Below are 26,218 nucleotides of genomic sequence, written 5' to 3'. Positions count from 1 at the left end.
CGTTTTGATAAAATCATTTAGGTTTAGTTTAAAATTAGCATTAATTTATTGCTATGTTGATTTAATCCGATCTGTTTCAAATTGAATGTGTAATTAGCCGTGGTTTTGTTTTGTTTAACAATTATACTAATAATATTTTATTAAATTATACTAGTTTCTTTGCGAGGATTTTTCCATGTGGATTTAGGCCTTTACAAAAACAGCTCGTGAATTAGAATGATTTAAAACATTTTATCTCTTTTTATCAGGCTCATCACCATCATCATCATCTTCTCTGAGACCAGTGACGAGTCCTCTAGCTTCTTCATCATCAACTTCTACCAGTGGCGCTCAGCCTCAAGTAAGTAATATATAAGAAAATATTAGAAGAAAATCTAAGAACTATTTTTCCCGTAAATGTCTCAATCTGTAGGCTGTAGGCCAAATCCTCCATTTGCCTCTGTTAAATTAAAGAGGGGTCGTACTCCTGTAGTGGAGAATGCAGTATCATCATTTCAGCCACAGGACGTCCACTGCTGAACATAGGCCTCCCCTAATGATTTCCATGTTGATCGGTTGGTAGCGGCCTGGGTTTAGTTTGTGGTTTAGTGCCCTCCTGCTACGAGTACTTTTATGATATCGTCGGTCCACCTTCTGATGATGATGAATGATTGTATTTCTGTATTGCAAACTTGAAGTTTTTATTTTAATTATTTTTTGTAGGTGCCTAAATCATCCCCCCAGACCTCAGGAACCTTGTATATCCTGCCTCCGTCCAGTCAAGGCAACTCGCCTGCTAATCAAATCACATCCAAAGGTTGGTAAAATTTAATTAAAGCCAATATCACCGGTTTCTGATAAAGTTATAGATGATTCTCTGACATACAAAGCTATCAATTCTCTTTCCGAGGCATATTTCAAAAGTTTAGTTTATCTGACAGATAAATTCTTTACTTTATCAGCAGCTGGAGATGAAACTGATGTTTCTATACAAAATTATCAGATTTGTTGATTAAAACAAAGTTAATATTTACTCAAACACTGATGTTTGACCGGGCAAAAGTTCCGTGAATTAAGTCATAAAAACAATGATTTAAATGTACTATGAAAAGCTTGCTCAGTTTTGTTTATTTGCTACGTTTGTTTCACTACAAGCCGTAAATTTCGTTGATTCGGTCAGTAGACTTTTTAAAACACAACCTATATCAAAAATATGGGTATTTACGCCAAATATACAAGTAAGCTAAAGTGTCAAATATTTTTAAAATTAATTATACCAAGACGTTATTGTTTTCAGGTAACGGATCCCAAATAACTAATGGTACTCACGTTTAGCAGTTTTTAGTTTAAAAATAGTTTTTAGTAAAAGACATTGATAGATTATTGAAAATTGTATAAACTAAGTGTGCTGTTTTACTGTTTTTAAAAGAAATGTAGGTTACAATAAAATTAATTAGTCAATTACTTTTCTATTTTTTAGTCTTATTATCTAGTTTAATTTTATATTTTGACTAAAACTAAATTCTTTTCAGACATCTTGACATTTAAGTATTATTTTTAATTATTTTTGAAGGCTTTAATTACAATGATATTAACGAGCCTAAAATTCAAGCTTTAAGAATGAAAGTCAATCCAATCAAATATTTTAAGTGAAACGAGTGTTTTTTGTTACATTTAAATATTGTTTAATTATTTTTTTAGTAGTACTTTAATTTTTTTAAATAAAATAGTATTAGGGTGGGTATGTTGTCAAATATAGTATTTTATGTGTAACTAAGACTGAATACTATATTTAAAATTTTCCTAGATATTATAATCTATGTAATATAATGTGTTTTTAAATAATAAAAAAAACTCCTACGAATGCCTTGCTTGAATTGTTCTTTGGAAATGTTGTTATTAAATAATAACAAATGTTGTAAATAAATCAATTATTGGAATGAAAATCAATTATTTCTACGTATTGTGATTTCGATTAGTGTGTAGTAAATAAAATATTAAGTTTGGAGAACATTATTAGTTCCAATCAATATTATTATAAGAAAAAAAGGTCAGTATATTCCAAAAGAGTATTTGAAAATACAAATACATATTTAGAGTTATTGTCAAATGCGACAAAGTAAATTCGTCACACTTTTGTAATTTTGAAGTAAATTGATGTAAATTCGTCGATAACGTAAAAAACTAGATGTTTAAAAATTGTGACGAATTTATCAACACATCTTTTTGTGACGAGTCCAATATTCAGTAGGTTTGGTTTAAATGTGTTAAATTCAAGTAACATAACCATTATAAAACAAAAACTTGAAAACTCAATAGAAGAACAAAATCTGATCTCAGTTAACAAAACTGATCTCAGTTAAAAGTTTTTTTGTATTCTCAATAGTATTTATTATAAGAGACTACATGAGGTTTTTTTAGCCTAAAAATGAGGCATAATGTTTAAAAATCATAATCGACCCCCAAAAATTATCAACCTCTTCACTTTACATTATTCGAACAAATATTTGTAAGGTCTGGCTAAAGCAAAATAAACTTTATTTATTCTGCAAATAACAGTCATTTTGCTTTGGTTCAATCATGCAAATATTCGTAAAAGTGTGCCGGCATTATTATTATAAAATACTTTTTATTTGTATGTAAAAATGTTTTTACAATGTAAAGTTTGTTCATGCCATAAAATTAAGAATAAAGATTTTTAATAACATCTTTCTGTATTTTATTTCAATCACGAACAGTACTATTCATGCAATTATGAGGGTATTTGTATTTTTTTTGCACCTACCCACTTCATCAGCCGTTTTATTCTAGTCTACGAATTGAAGTGACTCGTTTCGGAGTGTTTCGGATGTCACAGTGACGAGTGAAAAGTGTGACGAGTTTTTCTTAAATGAGTGTATTTTCTTAAGGCCGGGTAGCAGAGAAAATGGCGAAAATGAGGTTTTCATTTTTCATTTTTGAGGTACGAAACAGTAAAATTAAAGGCTAAGATTTTTATTGGGCATAGTTGAGGATATTTTCTAGGGCTATTAACGGATGGAAACACGATTTAATGAAGTTGACTCGATAGAATATATTCCCAAAGTTACCTCTATTCGTTTTCTATTTATGGTTTTATTTTTAAAATAAGCGATTTGAGATTCTAAATCTTTTACTAAACTAAAGTTCAGAAATAACTTGAGGGCTTTTAACGGATGAAATTTTTATATTGCGTCTTATTTAGTTACTATGTTAAAAAATGTGGAAAAATCGTCCATGACGGCTTGGACAATCTCAATCAGTCGCGCGGTGGCGCTTACGGAGGACGGACGCGTGTCAGTTTTTTGGCCGTGACAGTTCGCGATTTGTCAATATTTTTGACAATGATGACTTTGATGAGTCACAGTATAATAATATCAGTGTTACTGGAGAAAGCTTAAATTTTAGATAATTAAAAATTATCAATTTTGTCTACCTATTGAAATTTAAATCGTTCGCATCCTTTTAAACGAAGACTCTACTCATGATACATAGTATGTACATTCCTCAAATATGAGACAAAACCAATGAGTTAAAATTACATTTTAATATTGACAATAGATAAATATAATTATCTAAATAAATATTGTAAAAGACGAATAGCGAATTCGCTATCATATTTTATTAAATATTTAGCCATTAATTTGGCTAGCCAAACTGCTTTTATTGAGCAGACCATGGATGTTCGACCCTTGGAATCTGTTCCAAATCATAATTTAAATTACATCGTAAGACAATAGAGGATAACTCTGGCATACAAAATTCGGGTACAAAGAAATTTAACGGTTTTAATTTAGTGCATCAAAATGTACAAGGCTTCTCCGGCAAAGACTTGGAAATTGAGTTATTTATCCAAGAATTGAATATTCATGTCTTATGTTTAACGAAACATTGGCTCAGGCAATATGAACTAATGCTGAGCATTAATAATTATAAGCTTATTAGTTCATTCACTAGAGAGTTAGCTATTCGTGGAGGGTCACTAATATTAATCAATGATAAATTAAAATGTAAAGAGCGTAAAGATATTGTATCTCTCTCTGTTGAGCGAACTATTGAGCTGTCATGTGCAGAACTGGACGACTATGTTATTGTATGTGTATATAGACCCCCATCTAGTAACTATGAATTATTTGAAACCACAATGGAAGAGGTACTTAGAAGAGTGTGTAATAGTTCAAAGAAAGTAGTTGTATGTGGAGACTTTAATATCAATATAATAGAAGATTCCTCTCTTTCAATACGGTTTTTAAATTTATTCAAATCTTTTAACTTGTTAAATCTTTTCTCTGAACCAACTAGGGTGACTCCAACATCAGCTACTTGCTTAGACAATATATTCTGTAACTGCTTAGTGCTAGAGAAATCAATAATAAATTTTGTTAATTCTGATCATTGCGGTCAAATAGCGTCATTTCAACACCATTTTGTGCCATCGAGCAAGGAAATAGAATATAGACCAGTCACTGCATCCCAGAAAGACAAATTTAAATCTCAAATATCTAATAAGGTCCCACTTTTGCATTACTTTAACTGTAGTATAAATATTTTATATGAGCAATTATTTGAATTAATTAAAAATGAGTTCAATAAAATTTTTCCTAAGAAAACAATTATTATTAAAAACAATAAAACTAAATTCAGTGACTGGGCTACAGTAGGTATTTATATTAGTAGGAAAAAAATGTTTGAATTATATGGTAGAAAAGCCTATAGTAGCGACCCGGACTTTATAGAATATGTAAAAAAATACTCAAAAGTTTTTAAACAAGTTTGTACTATGGCAAAATCTATTTACATACGTGACAAAATTAAAAACTCTGGCAACAAAATTAAAGCTACTTGGAATTGTATTAATAAAGAAACTTGTAGAATTATATCTCGGGATGACACATTCGCGTTAAAAATTGATAATAAGTATATTAAATGCAATGATAAGGTAGCAAACGCATTCGAAGGTTACTTCTCAAATGTACCAATCATAACAACAAGCAATCTTAATTCATGTTCATATCAGGCAATGTCTCTTCTCGAGGGTTGTGTTGATGTTTGCAATAGCCCATTAAAATTTAGACAAATAGACCCCATAGTTATTATAAAAACTTTCAAAGAACTAAATATAAAAAAGACAGAGGATATATGGGGCATATCAACAGACATAATAAAACCCATCATTCCTCTTATAGCTCCCCATTTAGCTCATATCTTTAATGAATGTATTAACGAAGGTCAGTTCCCTACCCTGATGAAACATAGTAAAATCATACCATTATTTAAAGCAGGAGACAAAAGTGACCCATCCAACTTTAGACCTATATCGATACTACCTGCGCTCAGTAAAATATTTGAAAAAATTATTTTCAATCAACTACTGTCTCATTTTAACTTAAATAAACTGTTTCATGAAAAACAATATGGGTTCACAAAAGGGAAAAGTACGACCGATGCAGGGGTTGCTCTTATCAAACACATTTTCGATGCTTGGCAGGAGAAAAAAGATGCTATTGGTGTATTTTGTGACTTATCGAAGGCGTTTGACTGTGTTGATCATCAAACTCTGTTATTTAAGCTAGAACATTATGGCGTATCAGGCAAGGCCTTAAGCCTATTACACTCTTACCTCTCAGACAGATTACAAAAAGTAAATATTCACGGAACTAACTCTTCGGGCGCCCCCCTAAAAATGGGAGTGCCCCAAGGCTCAATACTGGGACCATTGCTCTTTCTGATTTATATAAATGATCTACCTTTTTATTCAAAGGACCTTTGTGAGATAGTATTATTTGCTGATGACACTTCTTTAATTTTTAAAACTGACAGGCGTCAGGAAATATTTGACGACGTGAATAATGCTCTTTCCAAAGTATTAGACTGGTTTACAACTAATAATTTGCTATTAAACGCAAAAAAAACCAAATGTTTAAAATTCACTATGCCTAATGTCAAACAAGTTAATACTAATATTACAGTAAATAATGAACGCATTGAACTGATAAACTCTACTGTCTTTCTAGGTATTACCCTAGACTGTAAATTACAATGGGGCCCCCATATTGCTGCCTTGGCGGGAAGACTTAGTTCAGCTGCCTTTGCGGTGAGAAAGATCAGAAACTTGACTGATGTTGAAACAGCAAGGCTTGTATATTTTAGTTATTTTCATAGTATTATGTCTTATGGTCTTTTACTGTGGGGCTCAGCAGCAGACATAGAATCAATTTTCATTTTACAGAAAAGAGCTGTTCAGGCAATATACGGTCTTAAACCACGTGACTCGCTTAGAGAAGTTTTTAAAGAAATCAATATATTGACTGTGGCTTCGCAATACATATTTGATAACATTATGTATGTCCGTAAACATATACATTTATTTACTAAGAAAAGTGACGTCCACTCATTTCACACGAGACATAAGAATAAACTTGCTGTTCCATCATTTAGGTTGCATAAGATAGGTAATTCATTCTTGGGGAAATGTATTACCATATTTAACAAAATACCACACAACCTTGTCGAATTGCCAATAAACAAATTTAAGATACATATAAAAAATACCCTTATGTCCAAAGGGTACTACAAGGTTCGAGACTATATTGATGACAAGGATGCGTGGTCAGTTCAGTCTGCACATATTTGATGTACTTAAATTTGACTATTCTTACCGTTACATAATTCCTGGCAATAAGTGGTGACTGAGTTTGTTCCGGCGTTTCTTCTCAGCACTTGCCATATGTTTGTCTCGAAGCGCTGGTAGGGCCCAAAAGATAAGGAGACATGTAAAGTGCCCCATAAGGGCTACCTTTTTCTTTTTTTATTATTTTCTATTGACGTTCATAAGTGCCACTTGTGGTCTAAACTGAATAAATATTTTTGATTTTGATTTTGATTTTGAATAGTACCTACATACAATCGTCTTACACTCTTTAGAAGAGCACACTGACACAAATAAATAATAAAAAATACTGTAAAGGTCTAAGCTGTAAGATAGAAGAATCTTCTAGCCAAAAAGATGGCAGATGCAGCAGATGTTAACGGATTTAAAACTGGAGTTCATATGACTCCTTGTAGACTTGAGTCTCTAGAGCGTCCCTTCCTCCACCATGCGTAAGAATGTTTCAAAAATACTGTCTAAGGTCTGTAGCTAAAGGTCTACGCTGCAAGATGGAAGAATCTTGTACCCAAAAAGATGGCAGATGCAGCAGATGTCAACGGATTTAAAACTGGAGTTGATGTGACTCCTTGTAGACTTGAGTGTCTAGAGCGTCCCTTCCTCCACCATGCGTAAGAATTTTCACAAAAATACTGTCTAAGGTCTGTAGCTAAAGGTCTAAGCTGCAAGAGAAAATAATCTTCTAGCTAATAACTTTAAAACTATAATTTGAACGAATTTTGCTATTAGTGGACAAATTTCTGCTCACGATGGACTAATTATCTGCTATAGGGTCAAGGAGGCAACAGTGACTCGGTCGGCTACAGTGGCTCAGTCATGTTTCGACCTGAAGGCATAGGAATATATATTTGTCTCTTTTACCGATTCAAAGGTCTTGGTACCCGAACACATTTAAACCAGTTTGCTCGCCGGTCAAGTGCCGTGCGGAAGGGTGAGGGAATGTTTTTTGTTTTCGCGCCCACTAAATTACATTCTAAGGTGAGTTTCGATTGTTTTCATATCTTTGTTTGTTGCTATAGGTAATAGCCGTTATATTTATCGGATAGTAGGTCTTGTATCAATTGTCTTTAATCCGAATTTTGACTAATTTGTTTTACATCTTGGTTTTTTTGATCAAATATTTACAAAATGGCGTAGAAGTACACAGTGACTCAATTTTAATACTTTATACGAATTCAATATTTTTATAACTTTAAATCGAATTTTGTTTTTTATTTACAGAATGCCACGGAAAAAAACCGACAGAAAAATATGGAAGAAATAAATAACGAAGAGATTGAGATGACTTAAGATCTTATAGGTAGCAATAAAAGTACTAAGAGTCGTGTTGAATTGTTGATTATAATAAGAATAGCTTGTGCAGTTTTGTTATTATTTCTAATAAAAAACTACGCGGAATTGGCATTTTCTTTTCATATAAATACTGCCGTACCACGTTAATACTGTGTACCACGGTAGTGAGTCAGTGTGTACACCTAGTAGTCCACAGTGGCTCAATTATCATTTTTTTGTTTTAGGTTCCTACTTTGACATAAGTAGTAAATAATGTAGAATCATTAGTGCTCAGTTACAGTTCAATAGTGTATCTAAAATGTGAGCAAATTTTAGGCCAATATTAAAGCGATATCTATTTTTATTAAGCTTCGAAAAAAAAGTGAGTCACTGTTGCCTCCCTGACCCTACTCTCGACTTTCTAAAGCAGCGGTTCCCGAATGGTGGTCCGCGGAACCCTGGGGTTCCGTGGAAAGGCCGCAAGGGTTCCGTAAAAAATATTATCCCACGTTTCGTGACCGACGTTGTTCGCGCGCACCGAGTTGTTTACGCACAATGGAGGGGCAGGGCGTGCGGGCGGAGTAGTACGGGGGTTCCGCTAGGAAAAGTATAATGAATTAGGGTTCCTTGGCAAAAAAAAATTGGGAAACCCTGCTCTAAAGCACAACATTTATAAAAATTTTGCTGCGGTAATGCCCTCCAGGTCAGTGTGTGATGCTCATTGCTCATAGTGATTTTCGATACAGAGCCCCGTACATACGTTATACATAAATTATGGAAAGAAAACACCCAGACCAATACAAACAAATATGTATGCAATTTTAGTATAATATTTTTATTTATTAATAAACAAAAAGACTGAACAAAATTGATGCGTGTACTGATTAATGTAATTAACCACATGCAAAGCTTTGTGAATTGCAACAACTATAATTTATTATCCAAGCTCTAAATAATCGCTACTACGAGTAACTGATCATAAAATGTTTTTCCAATCGCTCAAGCTCCCGAGGATCTACCGATAGGTCGGGTGACGTAATCTTGAAATTCTTTTAGCCGGCGCGGAACTTCCGGAAGGTCGGGTGACGCCACGCCTCTTTGAACCGTGTTTACTTTGGCAGTTATATTCTATATTTATTCGATTCTAAAATATATTCCCAAAAATTTTGAAAGTTGTTTTAATTTGTATCACTTGGATATGATTTGTATTAGAAAGTGCTGTGAGTGTGACGCTTGAACGGAAGGAAGTCAACCTAACCTAACCAACTGCGTATTTCTAAACTGCGTATTTCTATACTGTGTAGCCGCGAGAGCTCTTTGGCGCGCTGTCTTCGGCGAAGTATTGCGCGCGCAGATTTTGACAGCGCGAAATACCTACTTTAGCAGAAATACCAAGCCTTAAGTGAGTGAAGTGACCTATAAACTTACCTGCTTATTACCTTGATCGAACCCACTCCTTCTCATCTTCTATCTTCAAGGGCAGACCTGGTGCTGGTGGATTGCCGATAAGGTAAGTGCGATTATTATTATTCTATTGACGATAGTAAATAATACAGGGTGTTTGGGATAGGGCTAGCGATAATTTAAGGCGATGTTATTATGTCAATTTTATCGACAAAAATGCCCCCATGTGTAGGCCTACACCCCTCCTCTTGGAATGGCTTAATTTTATAAATTTATTTTTATGTGAGTCTACATAAAAATTGTTTGTATTTGTTATGTGCCCGTCTTACAGACAAACATCGCCTTAAATTATCGCTAGCCCTATCCCAAACACACAGTATAGTACGTAATCGTTTCTATTGCACGATCATAATTTAAAACTTCTTACATCTTCCACCGACTGTACACAAATTAAAACCATGATTTGAATTGAACGCTTAGTCTATTCTCAAAATGTAGGTACATACTTTAAATCCATTGCTATAAAACAGCTGAGCACATAATTAAGGATAGGGTCTGAAGTTAGAATTACAAAGTTTTAGTTACTTTTTTACCTGTTTTAAACATTCATGACTCCCTAATTTCCATTCGCACCTCGTCTAATCGTCCATCTTATGAATGTCAAAGAAAACCAACCAATTTGGTAAGATCTGATGGCAAGACGCCATAGAGTAGGGAAGAGCAGATTATACGGTAACAATAGAGACAGGCCACTTCAGCGCCCTCTACTTTGCGGTGCAAGAGCTCTCTGGTAGGGCCACGAAACAAGCGGAGGGCCTAGTGTGAGTTTTTATTAAAAGCTCAAAAAATGACATTAAATGTATGACGGATTGTACAGCTACAATTTCATACATTTTTTAAACTCACACTCAGCCCACGGATGTCTAAAAAGTAATACAGTCATTGGTTTTCAGTAATTACTCCTTGTCCAAACACGTGCGTTATCTAAGCTGTTTTTTGGTAGTCATGGGCGGAGCTCTGTGATACGTAGGAGAATTTTCATCTTAACGGCCGGCAACGCACCTGGCTGCGGGTGTCTATGGGCGACGGTAATCACTTACCATCAGGTGATCCGTCTGCTCGTTTGCCTAAAAAATAATAATTGAAAATGTATCTGGAGAGGCCAACCAGGCCTTAAAAACCGCTTTTACACGTCCAAATATTAACTACTTTAACCCTACCACTACTTCGGATCAATAAATGGGCCAGTGCTGAGAAGAAGCAGTTCAAGAAACTCAGTCTATCCTCCTGTTAAAACAATAATTGTGAAAGTTTGTAAGAATGGTGGATGTTAGTAACTTTTTCACGCTTAAACCTTAACTACCTTAATTTGCTTAGGTAAAAGAGAAAGAGATTTTGTTTGTGACCCAAGGAAAACCTTTATGTATAGTTTTTATCCCAGTTAATGATGCTTTTCCTTCCGTGATACCATACTACGGTATTGAGATTTGAAGCAGTTATTATTTTTAAGTAATACAAAAAAATAAACTTTGTGAAATCAAAAGGGGATTATTTGGAAACAATAGGAATATGACTCTTTAGAGACACTTTGCTTTGTAGTCTCGAGGGTTGGGGCCACGAAATAAGCTGTAACTGTTAATTGAAATATTAGTTAAACAGTTTTTAAACTTGGTTTTTCAGATTTATGTATGCATTTTTTATTTGGTTCAATTGGATTTTATATCACTCAATTATCAATCATCAACAATATTATTTAGAAAAATATAAAATAATCGAAATATTAGAGCAAGAGCATTGTAAGTGTTTCTCGAAAAGAATTTGGTGGTTTCAAACATTATATTTTCTCAGTAATATTTTATTAACGAGTAAAACAAAATGTGCAATGAAAAATACCTACTGTTAAGATAATATAATACACATGCATGTGCACACGCCCACACTGTTAACTATCCATTTCCGTTTTTGCTCTCGCTCTAATCAAATGGCGATTCTTTGCGATAGAACGAGATGACATGACTTTCAATGGACAGTTAACACTGTTGGCGATAGTACAACATACCACACAATATCAGACCATACATTTTTTTAGAAAACCTAACCTTACTGTCTTATCATCATGACATAAGTCCCATACTATAAAACTAGATATTTATTGTCCCTTGTACACTCATGAAGAATGTTCGTCTAATCCATTAAAAAAACATAATTTTCTAGAGGAAGTCAGCCATTTTAAAGTGTAAGAGGACATTAGAGGAAACAATAGCCCCCAACACTTAAAAGATACTTTTCTTTGTGGCCTCAAGTGCTGGCCAGTTGGGCCATAAAACAAGCGAGTATCTGTCAATTTTTTTGAACGTCAAGGAGCAATGATTTTGGTTTAGAAAAATCTTTTTTGCTAATTCGTTAATAATTTTACGTTACTAAGCTGAAAAATAAAAAAAATCAAGATTGTTTTTCTCAATATTTCGATAGATCTTTATCCTTCTTAGGTAAGTAGGTGGTATTTTCGCGTTAGATTATAATGCTAACAATTTATTTTTCACTCTTATTAACAAATATCGATTTCATTTAGTGTGAAAGACAGATCAGTTTAATTTAGTTGAAAAAGGGCGTAAGTAAATATACGTCCTTGTTTCTCCACAGTCCACATTAACTTTTTAGTTTGTCCCAATGCATTATAAAAGCAGTTGCTCGTAAAAAGAACATAAGAATGGCATAAACGAACATTGTCCGTTTTCTATTACTCTCATGTATTGTTTTGCGCTATAAAATTTGCATCTCGCTGGAGAGATTTATCATTTTAGAATGCACTTTGTATTTTATGTTTGAGAGGTCTGTGTGTGTGTACTAACTGAAGCTCTTTTGTCCTATACAGGGTGTCCCAGAATGGGTGAATCAAACTGCTAATGTACTATCCCTAAAAAATAATGAAAAAAAATAAAATAAAGCGCATAAGGAAACAAAAAAAAAATTTTTTTTGAAAAAGTGAAAATAAATCAGCTTTGCCTAAGTATCCGGCTATAATTGCTGCGTTTGGAGTTTATTTGTACTTTTTTCTTACTAATATTAATTGTACATGATCGCTTCGTTTATCTGTTCTGTAAACAAACTTTTGAAAATAATGACTAGATTTCGAGTTTTAGCCTACTTTATTTAAAAAAAAAATCCGAACTCAAATTTTTTTTTCATATTTTTTAGGGATAGTACACTGTAGAGCTACCTCCCCTAGCAGTTTGATTCACCCATTCTGGGACACCCTGTATACAATACGTCCAGGAAAATCTGTGATATAGTTAGTAGCATTTTGCGTCTCTCCATTCATAGATTTGAGTTTGCTGTAGAAATAGGTACCACTAGGTACAATGTTGAATTTCGAAAATACGTACCTTCTTTAGGATTAAGTACCTATGAGGTAAGGAAAATGTATCTATTTGGCAACTCACTTGACTAATTCTATTGATTTCAAATTAATTTCAAATCTTTTATTTTATTTTTAGTAGTCAAATCTATAGAAACAAAATTTTCGAAATATTCAACTTAAAGATATTGCATGGAAATTGTCTACATTAATTCATAGTAAGATTTGAACATACATTCGTGTGCATTTAAAGCCAGAAACAGGAGTTTCGTTTTTGAAACTTTTAGGTTTTGTGCCAGTTCAATTTTGTATTCTTTTTATTTGTCTATTTTGTGTTAGGACTTTAATCTCAAGGTATAGTGTAGTAAACAGTAGCTAATGTATACCATAGGGTGTCTCTGCCAGTCTCCGTCCTCTCACAAAGCAATCCATCCAGGATTACCCATGGACACAGGAAGCAATCTGGACGATGTTTACATTCAATACGAGGTACAACAACATTCTCGTGGACGCACAAACTGTGACGAGCATACAATATTATATATACAGAGTCGACTAGCCCTTTCGGTTCGCTTGTGACAAGTTATTGGAAGACTATCGCTGAGTTGCACCATCTTACTTTAACCGTAACTATAACCACAACCGGTGTTTTTTCTATGGAGTTTGACAGACTTTTGTGTGTACTTAAAGTACGATGGTGCAACCCAGCCTTAGTTTTGCCTCTGTAATTAGTACTATATTTCGCATTTTCGAAAATTGTAAAAGTGACAGAACGGGGTATTGTCCATTTGCCACAAAGTCGATTTACGTCACAGTTTTGTAAGTTCCATACATTGAAAGTTAATTAATCCTAAACATTATAAAATATTATTATGACGTCAATAATCAATATTTTCAACAAAATAATAAAAGTGTGACGAATTTATACATGTATTTTTTGTGACGAATTGACTTTGTGGCAAATAAAATATAATTTCTACATACATCGTTTCAGCCAAATGACGTCCACTGCTGGACAAAGGCCTCCCCCAAGGTTTTCCACAATGAACGGTCCTGCGCTGCCCGCATCCAGGCTCCTCCCGCGACCTTTACCAGATCGTCGGTCCACCTAGTAGGAGGCCTGCCCACGCTACGTTTTCCAGCCCGTGGTCGCCACTCGAGAACTTTCCTGCCCCAACGGCCATCGTCTCTACGAGCTATGTGCCCCGCCCACTGCCACTTGATTTTAGCAATTCTGCGAGCTATGTCGGTTACTTTGGTTCTCCTACGGATCTCCTCATTTCTGATTCGATCACGCAGGGAAACTCCGAGCATAGCCCGCTCCATCGCCCTTTGGGTGACCTTGAGCCTTCTTATGAGGCCCATAGTAAGCGACCACGTTTCGGATCCATATATCAACACTGGCAACACACACTGCTCGAAGACTTTTGTCTTGAGACACTGCGGTATTTCGGACATGAGTATATGGCGAAGCTTCCCGAACGCTGCCCATCCGAGTTGGATTCGACGATTGACCTCTTTCTCGAAGTTGGACCTACCTAACTGGACTGTTTGTCCCAGGTATACATAATTGTCGACAACTTCGAGTGTAGAGTCTCCAACCTTCAGAGGAGTGGGTGCAACACGGACATTAGACATGATTTTTGTCTTGTCCATGTTCATTCTGAGGCCCACTTGTTGAGAGGCTCTACTGAGGCCATCGAGCATTGTGCCTAGATCCTCCAAGGTCTCAGCCATGACTACGATATCGTCCGCGAATCGAAGGTGGGTGATGTACTCGCCGTTGATATTTATGCCAAATCCGTTCCAGTCCAGAAGCTTGAAGACATCTTCCAGGGCGGTGGTAAACAGTTTTGGAGATATGACGTCTCCCTGTCTTACCCCTCGCTGCAACTGGATAGGTTTCGAATCCCGATCCTGGAGACGGACCGACATTGTGGCGTTTTTGTACAAACCCCTCAACACTTCGATATATCGATAGTCAATTTGGCACCTTTGGAGAGACTGTAGCACTGCCCAGGTCTCGACCGAATCGAAGGCTTTCTCATAATCCACAAACGCCAGGCAAAGTGGTTGATTATACTCCTCGGTCTTCTGTATAATCTGCCTTAACGTATGTATGTGGTCTATGGTACTAAAGCCTTTTCGGAAACCGGCTTGTTCGGGAGGCTGGAAGTCGTCGAGCCTGCGAGCGAGACGATTCGTAATGACTCTTGAAAACAGCTTGTAGACATGGCTCAGAAGCGAGATGGGTCTATAATTCTTTAATAAGGTTTTGTCACCTTTTTTGAAGAAGAGTACCACCACGCTTCTGTGCCATGTCGTAGGCGTTTTTCCTTCGAGGATGACGGAATTGAACAGCTTCTGAAGAGCCCTCAGTACCGGCGTTCCGCCTGCCTTCAAAAGCTCAGCCGTGATTCCATCATCACCCGGTGCCTTGTTGTTCTTCAGCTGTTTGAGAGCCATTCTAATCTCGTACAGACTGACGTCCGGGATATCTTCGGTATAGTGACGGGTCAGTCTAGCTCTTGGGTCTTCGGCTAGATTTGTGACAGGTGCACGTACACTCGTGTATAATTGTCCGTAGAACTTCTCGACCTCTTCCAATATCTCCGGCCCCGACGAAATGGCTCTGCCATCCTCTGTCTTCAGCTTGGTCAGTTGACTTTGGCCAACAGACAGATCTCTTGCGAACACTTTAGAGCCCTTGTTTCGCTCAATCGCCTCTTTAATACGGTCTGTATTAAATTGGCGTAGGTCGCGAGTCAAAGACTTGGAGATCTGTCTGTTAAGGCGCCGATACTGAGCAGCATCTTCAGAGGACTGCAGAACCAAGTTCCGTCTCTCTTCCATGAGTTGATTGGTGAGGTCAGAGATCTTTTTGGTTCCTTTTGAACGACGGGTTTTAAAGAACTTAGACCCAGTCGTTTGGACAATTTCCACGAACCTGTCATTGTATTTGTCCACATTTTCGCAGTCTCCTAGGCATTCGAAACGATTTTGCAACTCGAGCTGAAAGCTTTCGGGGTTTTGGAGTTGGATGGGCGCTGGGCGGAGCGTAGACTTCATCAGTCGACATCTCTCGAGCTTTGGTCTGATATTCAATGTGCCTCTTACCATTCGGTGATCGCTTCCTGTTTTGACCGAATTGATCACAGAGACATCATTGAATATATGCTTCTTCGTCGACAAGATGAAGTCTATCTCATTTTTTGTAGCGCCATTGGGATGCAGCCATGTCCACTTTCGCTGTTTTGGCTTTCTGAAGAAGGAGTTCATCATAAAGAGGCCCTCCTTCTCCATAAAGCCAGCCAGCAGTTGGCCACGTGCGTTCCTCTCTCCGTACCCAAATTGCCCCACTTTCGGCTCATTATCGCTTCGTTTACCTAGCTTCGCGTTGAAGTCCCCCATCACAACGGTAAAATGGGACCGGGAGCCATGTATGGCTCTGGAAATATCCTCATACATGGTCTCCACTTCGTCGTCGGGGTGTTCCGTGGTCGGTGCGTATACCTGTATGACCTTCAGCGAATACCGTTTGGTGATTCTGAGTATCAAGTACACTACCCTCGCCGAAACACTCTCGATCTGGACCACGTTGTTGACAAGGGACTTGTGGACGATAAACCCGACACCACCCTGGGACTGCTGGTCGCCCTCCCGGAAATAGAGCAGGTTTCCGGATTTAAGAATTATGGTGTCCTCCCCCTCTCTTCGGACTTCACATAATCCTACGATATCCCACCGTAACCTGCTCAACTCTTCCTCGAGTTCCATTAGCTTCACGTCTGTACGCAGTGTGCGAGCGTTATAGGTTGCCAGGGCCAGAGGTCGTCGGTGTTGGTAGCCTGGCATCCCCCGGGGATTCTTCGCACCCCTTGCCCCACCGTTACCGTGACCGCTACCGTGGTCCGGGATAGTGGGGCCGCCGGGGACTAGGGGCCGTTTTTTTGTTTTTGCCACCATTTGGAGGGTTTTGCCCTAATCGCCACGCTTGGCAGGCGGGTTGGCGATCGCAGTTTTTTTTTTTTTTGCTTGGTTTCGCACGCAGACGCTGCTGCCCGTCCGGTGCTACAGGAGTTTGTCGCCTCTTACGACACGCCTCCTGTTGGCGGTGGAGAAAAGTATTCTTTTACGGCCGTCCCCACACGGCACTACATACATAAATCAAAGTATTATTGTCTTGGAGGTTCAAATCTCTATTGAGGTACACATTAAATAAATTCATTTGGATTTACTTATCTCAGTTTGATAACAGTTGCAGTCTTGAATCGACCGTTTAAATATTGAAATTCAACCAACTAAAACCACGATCTATGCTTGAATCTACAAATTGAATCGAGTTTTGATCTCTATACCTATAAGTACTAAGTCTCTATGAACCACCAAAACGTCATATCCCAGAATCCGTTTCCAGAATATTCCAGAGAATACTCGGTAGTGAATATTCCTAGAATGCTACCGTTTATTTGTAATTGAGTGAGAATATTGGGACACGAAAATGCAACACGAAATAGCTATTATAATTCTAAGCATTTATTTTGCATATCAAACTAAATTTTTAATGACTTGAAATAAAAATCGAATTGCCTGAGTTAGGAATCTAACGCCTGTATTCACAAATGATGCTTGCTTTAAGTGAAGCAGAAAATCGAACGCACAGCGTTGAATAGAGCTCTGTGGTTGGTTCGTGTCACCCTGTGCGTCCACGCGCACTGTGAAACTTCATAGTATTGTTTGTGAATATGGGTGTACGACCCTTCTTGCTGGACGACTAACCTGACATCAGAGCTATATAACTAAGAAAAAGTATGTAAATATGATTTTCTTGATCGAAAAAAACTAGGGCACTTTTCCACGGAGATATCCCGTTTTTTGCAGGAACTATTTTAATATTAACGTTCACACGAACTCGAACATCCCGTCTTAGCAGTGTCGCGCAAAAAAAATTGGAATTCGAATCTCAAACTCGCACTTGCGTGTTCACACAACAGTCCTGTTTAGCGGGATTCTACATTACTGGATCCTGCTAAACTGGATTGCCGTGGGAAAGGGCTCTGACTATTAAACTTCTTCTTCTTAGTCGGGCACTTCTTCTTAGTAATTAGAGTGGTCATGGTTGCGCTGACGAGGCACACGGTGGGGTGATGGCATTTCCGAGGGTAGCTCTCCTGGCGATGTGCTTCCATTTCTGTCGGTTAGAGGCGTCGCGAGTACACTGGACCATTTATTAAACACTAGTTCAAATACGGACACAAATAGCTGCATTTCGAATCAGCGATTTATTTATGTATTACCTATGCCGCGAGTTGGCAAAAGCTATTTCCAAAACACAACGATACAGGAAACAATCAATTTCGCTGGGACAATACATTTTCGTAATCAAAATTTAATTACAATCGACAGTGACAAATCTGAGTTCCGAACTGCATAGTGCAGTGAGGCGTGCTGCACACGAGAATGTGTGGATATTATTGTTAAAATAATAGTTTTAGCATGTGACGCGCCCCAGGACGCATCGACAGCCCTAGCACCGAGCGCGGAGATTTTGACAACCCTACGGCTGCGCGGCCGCACGCCGCACGGACCGAGCTAATATAAGAGACGGCGGCGACCGCGGGCGCCTAGCGCGATCAACCACAAGAACCCTCTTATCGTTAGCGCCGCCACGTATACACCCCAGAAAGATGTCGCTGCCCAATACCGACGACCTAGGCATGTCCTAGACGACCCGGACGATCCTATTACCGAATTTCTGAACACAGACATCACTGCCTTAAGCACGCCAACTACTCCACAACACAGTAGCTCGTTACACCGTACTCGCCGGCGAGTACGAGGCCCTGCTTTCCATTTCGGACGGTACAGACATGTACCGGGCCGGTTCTCCCCTATCCGTCCCCCGGACACGGCCTGAGCCGAGGTCCGAGCCTACCGTGGCGCCCTCAGGCCGCGTCCGTAGTCCCCTCGATCGGGCCCACTTGAGTGAGCCCGCCGTAGGCTGGACTTTGGTCCAACACCGCGGTGGGCAACCCTCTAGTTGGGTTCGCCACTGATCGGGCGCCTTATGCGCTCGATACGGCCCGATCGCGAACGTCGGTCTGCGACCGACGCGGACGAGCCTGGGCTTCGCTTCGCGAAGCCCACACTCGGCCTCGTCGGCTCGCGCACCGACGATCGCCAAACGGCTAGAGTACCTTCTGTACTCGCCACTCTGCCCGGTGAAGCTGGAAAAGCTCCTCAAGCTACCAGTGCGCGTCCCTTCAAAAAAAAAAAAAAAAAAAAAAAAAAAAAAAAAAAAAAAAAAAAAAAAAAAAGCGGGCGCCTAGCATTCGCTCGGGAGCCATTGCAACAACCAGACGTTCGCGCGCGCGTCTATTGTTCCCTCGGTTGCATTGCACAGAGTCCCTAGCGAATTGCTACCCACACTGTTCCCACTAACTTGGCTTGACTCGATACCTCGTTTACCTCCGCGGAGCCATAAAGCTTCGTGTTGCTGTTGAAACGTTCTATCGTTGATAGCTACCTATTCTCGTCCTTACCGAGTAGTGCATGTGATACTCATCCCGAACCTGCGGTAGCAATCCAGCTGCCACCCATCCCAAACTTCATACCCCCTCGCCACGTAGGTCCGACGCCTTTCCCCTAGTGGTTTCAGCTCGCCTGACGACTTAGGTCTCATGGTTCTAGCGTATGAAATCACGTCCTACCCCCCTAGTTATAAGTATCCACTAACACTCGCTAAACCTCGCACAGGGCGCCGCCCCTCTCGCGGATACGTTAACTAGTTTCGGGACGCGGACCGGGCGCGTCGTCATTCCTCTCGTTGTAGTTAGCAAATTGTGATATAACTTGTAAAGTACTTGTAAACTTGCTCATTATTAAATAATAGTAATTTAGAGTCAGTGAAACTAGAATAAGTAAACCATTGTGGAACTTGAATTATAAGTGCCATTGTGTTATTGATTGTGCGTTTCCTTGGTCAATATCCCTGTAGGCATCCTAGATAGGTACACATCCCTCATCGCAGAAGGCGAACTGGGACTTAGTACTAAACAGCGGGGTGTCAGACTGAGCTAGCTTAGACGCCCCGTTGCAATGGCGCCCAACTAAATAACCCACGGAACCTACAGGGACCACCAGATCGCTAGAGAAGCGAAAGACCACAAGGAACGCAAAACTTCGCACCAAATTGATAATCACACATGTCAGAACCGACATCTTGGATATACAAACTCAAGAAGACAGAACTTGAGAACGAGTGCAAAAGTAGAAACATAAAAACGGAGAACAGAACCGTACAAGAACTGAGACAGAACCTCACAGAAGTACTCAGAACCAAGCAATCCCGTCAACCAATCCAGTCCGCCAATAAATCCGCCGAAGACAGTGAGTCAGAAACCGATTTCGAAGACACAGAGATGCACCAAGAACCAAACATGTCGTACACCATAGATCAGACTGAAAGCATAACGGCAAGATGGAACATAAGTTTTGACACATGCAACGACCCAGTGGAGTTTTTAGAGCAACTGGACGAACTAATGTCATCGGGCGAGGTCAAGCCAGATAAAGTGCTCAAAGTGCTACCCAGATTCCTGAAAGGAAAGGCCGTACTGTGGTATAGAAATAATAAAAACTCGTTCACTACATGGAACGAATTCATAGAACTCTTCACGTTGACATTTGTGAGCCGTGACAGTGACCTGTTAACTAAAATAGTGAACTATAGACAACATTACCGCCAAAAATTCACAGACTACCTGATTGAAATTCAAACACTCATGCGCAGATACGCAAAAATGTCAAAAGAAGAAGAACTAACTAGAATCTACGAAAACATGAACGCAAAATACAAGTTTTATATCAAGAAATCAGAAGTCGACTCGATAAGCAAATTAATACAACTGGCAAACGACTATGAAAATGTCACAGCAGAACGTCAAACTAGCTTCACAGAACAAGAACCACGAATTAACTACCACGAAACAAGCACAAATCAAGCACACAAGGAGACGGCATCATACATACACAATTACAACACAAATACTTGCTGCTGGAGCTGTGGAAAACACGGGCATTCCATGAAAGATTGCAGAAGTAAGAAAATACTATTTTGTAACGGTTGTGGCAAGATCGGCAAAATGAGTAAACAGTGTTGTAAGAAAACAAGTGAGTACACACAGGCCATGACAATGAACACAAGTCCGCAAATTAAAGATAACCGTCCCTTCGTAGATGTATCGATACTAGGCGAAAAATATCAAGCACTCGTAGACACCGGCGCCACAAGATCATACATCAACGACCAAGTATACAAGAAATTCACGAAAAGAAACCTGAATCCGAAAACAGTAAGAATAACAGCGAGCATGACAGATGGGCACACAACTCGAATTAAAGAAGCACTAGACTTACAAATAAATATAAAAGGAAAAACAATTAACCACCAAGTGTTATATCATCCACAAATCACGACTATACTGATCGGCATGGACATATTGAACAGAATAGGAGCCAAAATAGAATGGCCTAACGATAGTACCAAGCAAGGGGAACAAGTGGGAACAACGTCAAGAAAAACTACAGAAGTCAACATCGTACCTACATACGAAATGGCCGAAACACCGACAAGTAAGAAAAAACACAAGATCAAACTCGCACACGAAAAACCAATCAGGAAAAAAGACTATTCACGGAACCCTAAAAATCAAGAAGTAATAAATAAACACGTAACACACTTAAAACAAGAAACAAAAGAAAACTGGATCCAAAAGAAAATTCAAGAAATACAAAAAACCGGAAACAAGGACTATAAAATGTCAAACAGCAAATTATATAGAAAAATAATAAATCACGCATACGGACCAAGAACAAAAACATCATCAGACTGGAAATTATGCATAAACAACAATGAAAAAGACCAGATTCTAAAAGAAAACCACGATACACCAACCGCAGGCCATCCAGGAACAGCGAAAACACTGAACAAAATATCACAGAGATATTATTGGCCCGGTATGTACAGAGATGTGTCAACGTACGTCAAGAACTGCAAAACCTGTCAAGTCAACAACGCACGCAAACCCTGGAGCGTAGTGTCTACAAACCCGAGTAGACCACTACCCAAATCATCAAACCGGTCCACTGACTGGACCGAAATCCTCGATGTCGACACCGTCGACCACCCACAACACCTGGACTGGCGCAAGTCCGTCCCTGGAGAGGAGCCGACCCGAGCTGAGGACCAGACCAGGAGGCGGCCGGGGAGAAAGAAGAGGCGCGGCCAAATCCAGGACCAGCTAAACAAGGCCAGTAACATTTACTCGTAGCTTAACTTTATACCTAAGTTAGGTCTAGTCAGTTCTCGTTAAAGTAAATTCACCAATATCAAAAACAAGTCAATAATGTATAAGTATTAATTAACATTACATAGTAACCCTGTATGATCTAGATCATTCAGTTCTTGAATTTAATCTCGCTAAATATCACATACCAATAACCTATAAGTATTAAGTATCATTAGATAATAACCCTGTATAATTTAAATAGTTAAAGTGTTCTATTTTATCTCGTTAAATAACTATTGACGCAAATCGCATTGTTATTTACTCGTAACTCGCAACCTAAACTCACATAAATAACAAACCGGTTTGTTACGCGCCAATAGTACTACCAGTTTCTCGATAAATTTTAAATAGTAAACAAACATTCTAAGAACGATTCACCGAGCGAGCTCATTTGCATATTATCAGTGAGACGCATTTTTTCTATTTGCCACGGCCGGCACTCGCTCGCTAGATGATTCATAACTAGATTTTACCTGCCTAATGTTTGCGCGCCGCGCCAGGCTGCATTCCATTTACATTAAGAAATATTATTTATTGTAATTGAAACTTAACCACTTAACTGCCATTACCTTGTATAACTTTTAATAATTGTAAAAATTATTAACATCAATCAGATGCCTATTCTGAATATGCCAATTTAAATAATTAAACTAGTAAACTAGAAATAATAATAACAAGTACCATGCATACTATTATTGTATTAAAGAAATATTTCAAGGAATAATTGAATACTCGTAATAACAAAGTAAACAACTAGTTTAATTAGTTCATTGGTTAATTGTAAACAAAAGATCAAAGGTATCTTAATAACATTGTTTCAAAACTAAGTTAGCTAAAATTAACGTTTAATTAGTTCATTGCAAGCAAGAAAAAAAATTTAAGGTATCTTAATAACTTTGTTTCAAAGCTAAGTTAGCTAAAATTAGCGTTTAATTAGTTCATTGTAAGCAAAAAAATTAAAGGTATCTTAATAACATTGTTTCAAAACTAAGTTAGCTAAAATTAGCGTTTAATTAGTTCATTGTAAGCAAAAAAATTAAAGGTATCTTAATAACATTGTTTCAAAACTAAGTTAGCTATAATTAGCGTGTGATTAGTTCATTGTAAGCAAAAAAAATTAAGGGTACCTTAATAACATTGTTTCAAGACCAAATTAACTGATATTGTTATAAGTAAATGAACGTACTGTCATGTTCTAAATAAGGAGTTATTATTGGGCTAACGATTAAATACAAATTCAGTCATGTTTTACATCGTTATTTTCCACTCGTTATGAAGTTACCCAAAAATAGCTTATTATTGACATGACTTTTAGTTGTTCATGTAGAACCTTTATGTACCAGACTTGTGATTTTTCCAGGTAAAAATCTCCAAAACAAGGGAGGATGTGACGCGCCCCAGGACGCATCGACAGCCCTAGCACCGAGCGCGGAGATTTTGACAACCCTACGGCTGCGCGGCCGCACGCCGCACGGACCGAGCTAATATAAGAGACGGCGGCGACCGCGGGCGCCTAGCATTCGCTCGGGAGCCATTGCAACAACCAGACGTTCGCGCGCGCGTCTATTGTTCCCTCGGTTGCATTGCACAGAGTCCCTAGCGAATTGCTACCCACACTGTTCCCACTAACTTGGCTTGACTCGATACCTCGTTTACCTCCGCGGAGCCATAAAGCTTCGTGTTGCTGTTGAAACGTTCTATCGTTGATAGCTACCTATTCTCGTCCTTACCGAGTAGTGCATGTGATACTCATCCCGAACCTGCGGTAGCAATCCAGCTGCCACCCATCCCAAACTTCATACCCCCTCGCCACGTAGGTCCGACGCCTTTCCCCTAGTGGTTTCAGCTCGCCTGACGACTTAGGTCTCATGGTTCTAGCGTATGAAATCACGTCCTACCCCCCTAGTTATAAGTATCCACTAACACTCGCTAAACCTCGCACAGGGCGCCGCCCCTCTCGCGGATACGTTAACTAGTTTCGGGACGCGGACCGGGCGCGTCGTCATTCCTCTCGTTGTAGTTAGCAAATTGTGATATAACTTGTAAAGTACTTGTAAACTTGCTCATTATTAAATAATAGTAATTTAGAGTCAGTGAAACTAGAATAAGTAAACCATTGTGGAACTTGAATTATAAGTGCCATTGTGTTATTGATTGTGCGTTTCCTTGGTCAATATCCCTGTAGGCATCCTAGATAGGTACACATCCCTCATCGCAGAAGGCGAACTGGGACTTAGTACTAAACAGCGGGGTGTCAGACTGAGCTAGCTTAGACGCCCCGTTGCAAGCAAATAAATAAACACACATTATCACTTTGAATACAATGTATTCATAAAACAAATAATTTCATGGTACAACAACTTCCCAAAAAGAACACATTTCGTAACTATTTTCCATCCCTCTTTCGCTTACTTATAAGAAGTGTATAATATTGTTGGTATAAATACTTGTGTTTATTATAATATTAATTTATTTTCCCCGATGAATTAGAACCGTGAATGTCGGAAATACCGCTCCATCGCCCTGCGGGAAGAACTTGGAAGTGGGCAGCGCAAGACCGTTCATTATGGAAAGCCTTGGTCCCGAGGCCTTTGTCCAGCCAGCAGTGGACGTTATTTGGCTGAAACGAACGAACGATGTCGGAAATCTATACTTATAATAAATCTGTAGAGAGGTCAATTCTGTACATGAAATATATTTTCAAAATAACTATCAGGAGGTGATTAGTGATCGATACTGATGCCAAAAATGCAATCAGTAAAATTTTTGTCTGTCTGTCTGTCTGTCTGTATGTTCCTTATAGAAACAAAAACTACTCTACGGATTTTGACGAAACTTGGTACAATTATTCTTCGTACTCCTGGGCAGGTTATAGTATACTTAGGAATTCCCATTGGAATGGGAATTAGCGGGAAAATCCTTTTGTATGAAAAATCTAAACCGCTTAAGTTAGACGCTTGAAATTTGGCATTCAGGTATCTTAGTAAACACCCTTAAATGGTTTTGGTCCGTTTTAAAGGACATGTCAAATAATTGCCTACAGAATCTAAATTAAAGCAATTTATCGACTTTCAAGGGATATTTTATAAAAAGCATGATATTTTATGTGAAACACAGGCCTGTAGTTCAATAAAAAGTCGCGAATTTTAAAAATCAAGACAGTTGAATAACTGCAACAGCAGGGTCAAGTTTTCGTTGTTGATAAATGTGGCAATACCGTGGATATTACACTTGTTCTTGTGCTTTATTGATTGATTTTAGAATATTTACGAATAAAACTGACGATTATTGCCAAAACTGTAAAAAAATAACGATTTTTTTTCATTAATTTCAAGGTCACAATTGTTATGTCACTTAAAACGGACAATGCCATGTATCAGTAATAAATACTTATGTTGATTTTTAGTATTTTTTACCCCATTTCCCCCTTTTAGGGGTTGAATTCTGAAATAACCTGAAACACGTGTTTATTCATTTATCGATAGGAGTACTCCTGTGAAGTTTCGCATTAAATAGTGTAACTAATTTTGTTCCGCCCTACAAACTTTGGACCCCCATTTCACCCCCTTAGGGGGTAATTTTGGAAAAATCTTTCCTGATAACACCACTAGTCCTTATAAAGAACCCACATGCCAAACTTTGTGTCTTTATACCCACCGGTTTGGGATTTATGTTGATATATGAGGCAGTCAGTTTCTCTTTTTATATGTCTGGTTATTTTTTGATAAATTTATGTAAAATCAACAGTAAATAGTGCGGGTGGATTGCAAAAGGCGCTGGATTAGCCAGAGGCTGATTATCAGGGATTCCTATTTTGTTATTAAGAAAAGTTGTTTTACGTTTGTTTTTCTACATTGGCAAGGTCCTCCCTAAGTGACATGGTTGTAATGCTAAATAATTGGCAATGTCCGTTTTGAGTGACATGTCATAACTTCTATACTAATTGAATTTTTTTCAAAAAGTAAATATTTTTTTCTTAATCTATCAAAACAATACCTAAATCCCAAATTTGATAATTTTTGAAGCAAGGGTTCAATGAGTGCCAATTTAAGGGTTAAAGCTTAGTTACAACAGGATATTGCAAAATTCCCACGGGAACGGGAGTTAGCGGGAAAAAACATTTGTATGAAATAATCTAAACCGCGTAAGATACCTAGATGAAGGGGGTAA

General features: G+C 38.3%; 1 protein-coding gene and 1 long non-coding RNA gene across 2 annotated transcripts in view; both read left to right on the top strand.

Moving 5' to 3' along the window:
• Positions 1-1,610, top strand: part of LOC135084374 (irregular chiasm C-roughest protein-like) — a 55,695-nt gene extending 54,085 nt beyond the window's left edge. Inside the window, exons 18-20 of the mRNA XM_063979149.1 lie at positions 249-340; positions 703-796; positions 1,277-1,610. Of these exons, the coding sequence (XP_063835219.1) occupies positions 249-340; positions 703-796; positions 1,277-1,314 (224 nt within the window). The 3' untranslated portion in view covers positions 1,315-1,610. The remainder of the gene's footprint in view (positions 1-248; positions 341-702; positions 797-1,276) is intronic.
• Positions 1,611-7,435: 5,825 nt separating this feature from the next.
• On the top strand, positions 7,436-8,062 carry LOC135084514 (uncharacterized). The gene is made up of 2 exons (XR_010259870.1): positions 7,436-7,642; positions 7,886-8,062. It is a non-coding gene; the product is annotated as an uncharacterized LOC135084514 (long non-coding RNA).
• Positions 8,063-26,218: the final 18,156 nt, after the last annotated feature.

This window comes from Ostrinia nubilalis, chromosome 26, assembly GCF_963855985.1.
Source record: "Ostrinia nubilalis chromosome 26, ilOstNubi1.1, whole genome shotgun sequence".
Classification (NCBI taxonomy): domain Eukaryota; kingdom Metazoa; phylum Arthropoda; class Insecta; order Lepidoptera; family Crambidae; genus Ostrinia; species Ostrinia nubilalis.
The sequence above is the reverse complement of the archived record's forward strand: the minus strand, read 5'-3'. Positions and strand labels throughout refer to the sequence as shown.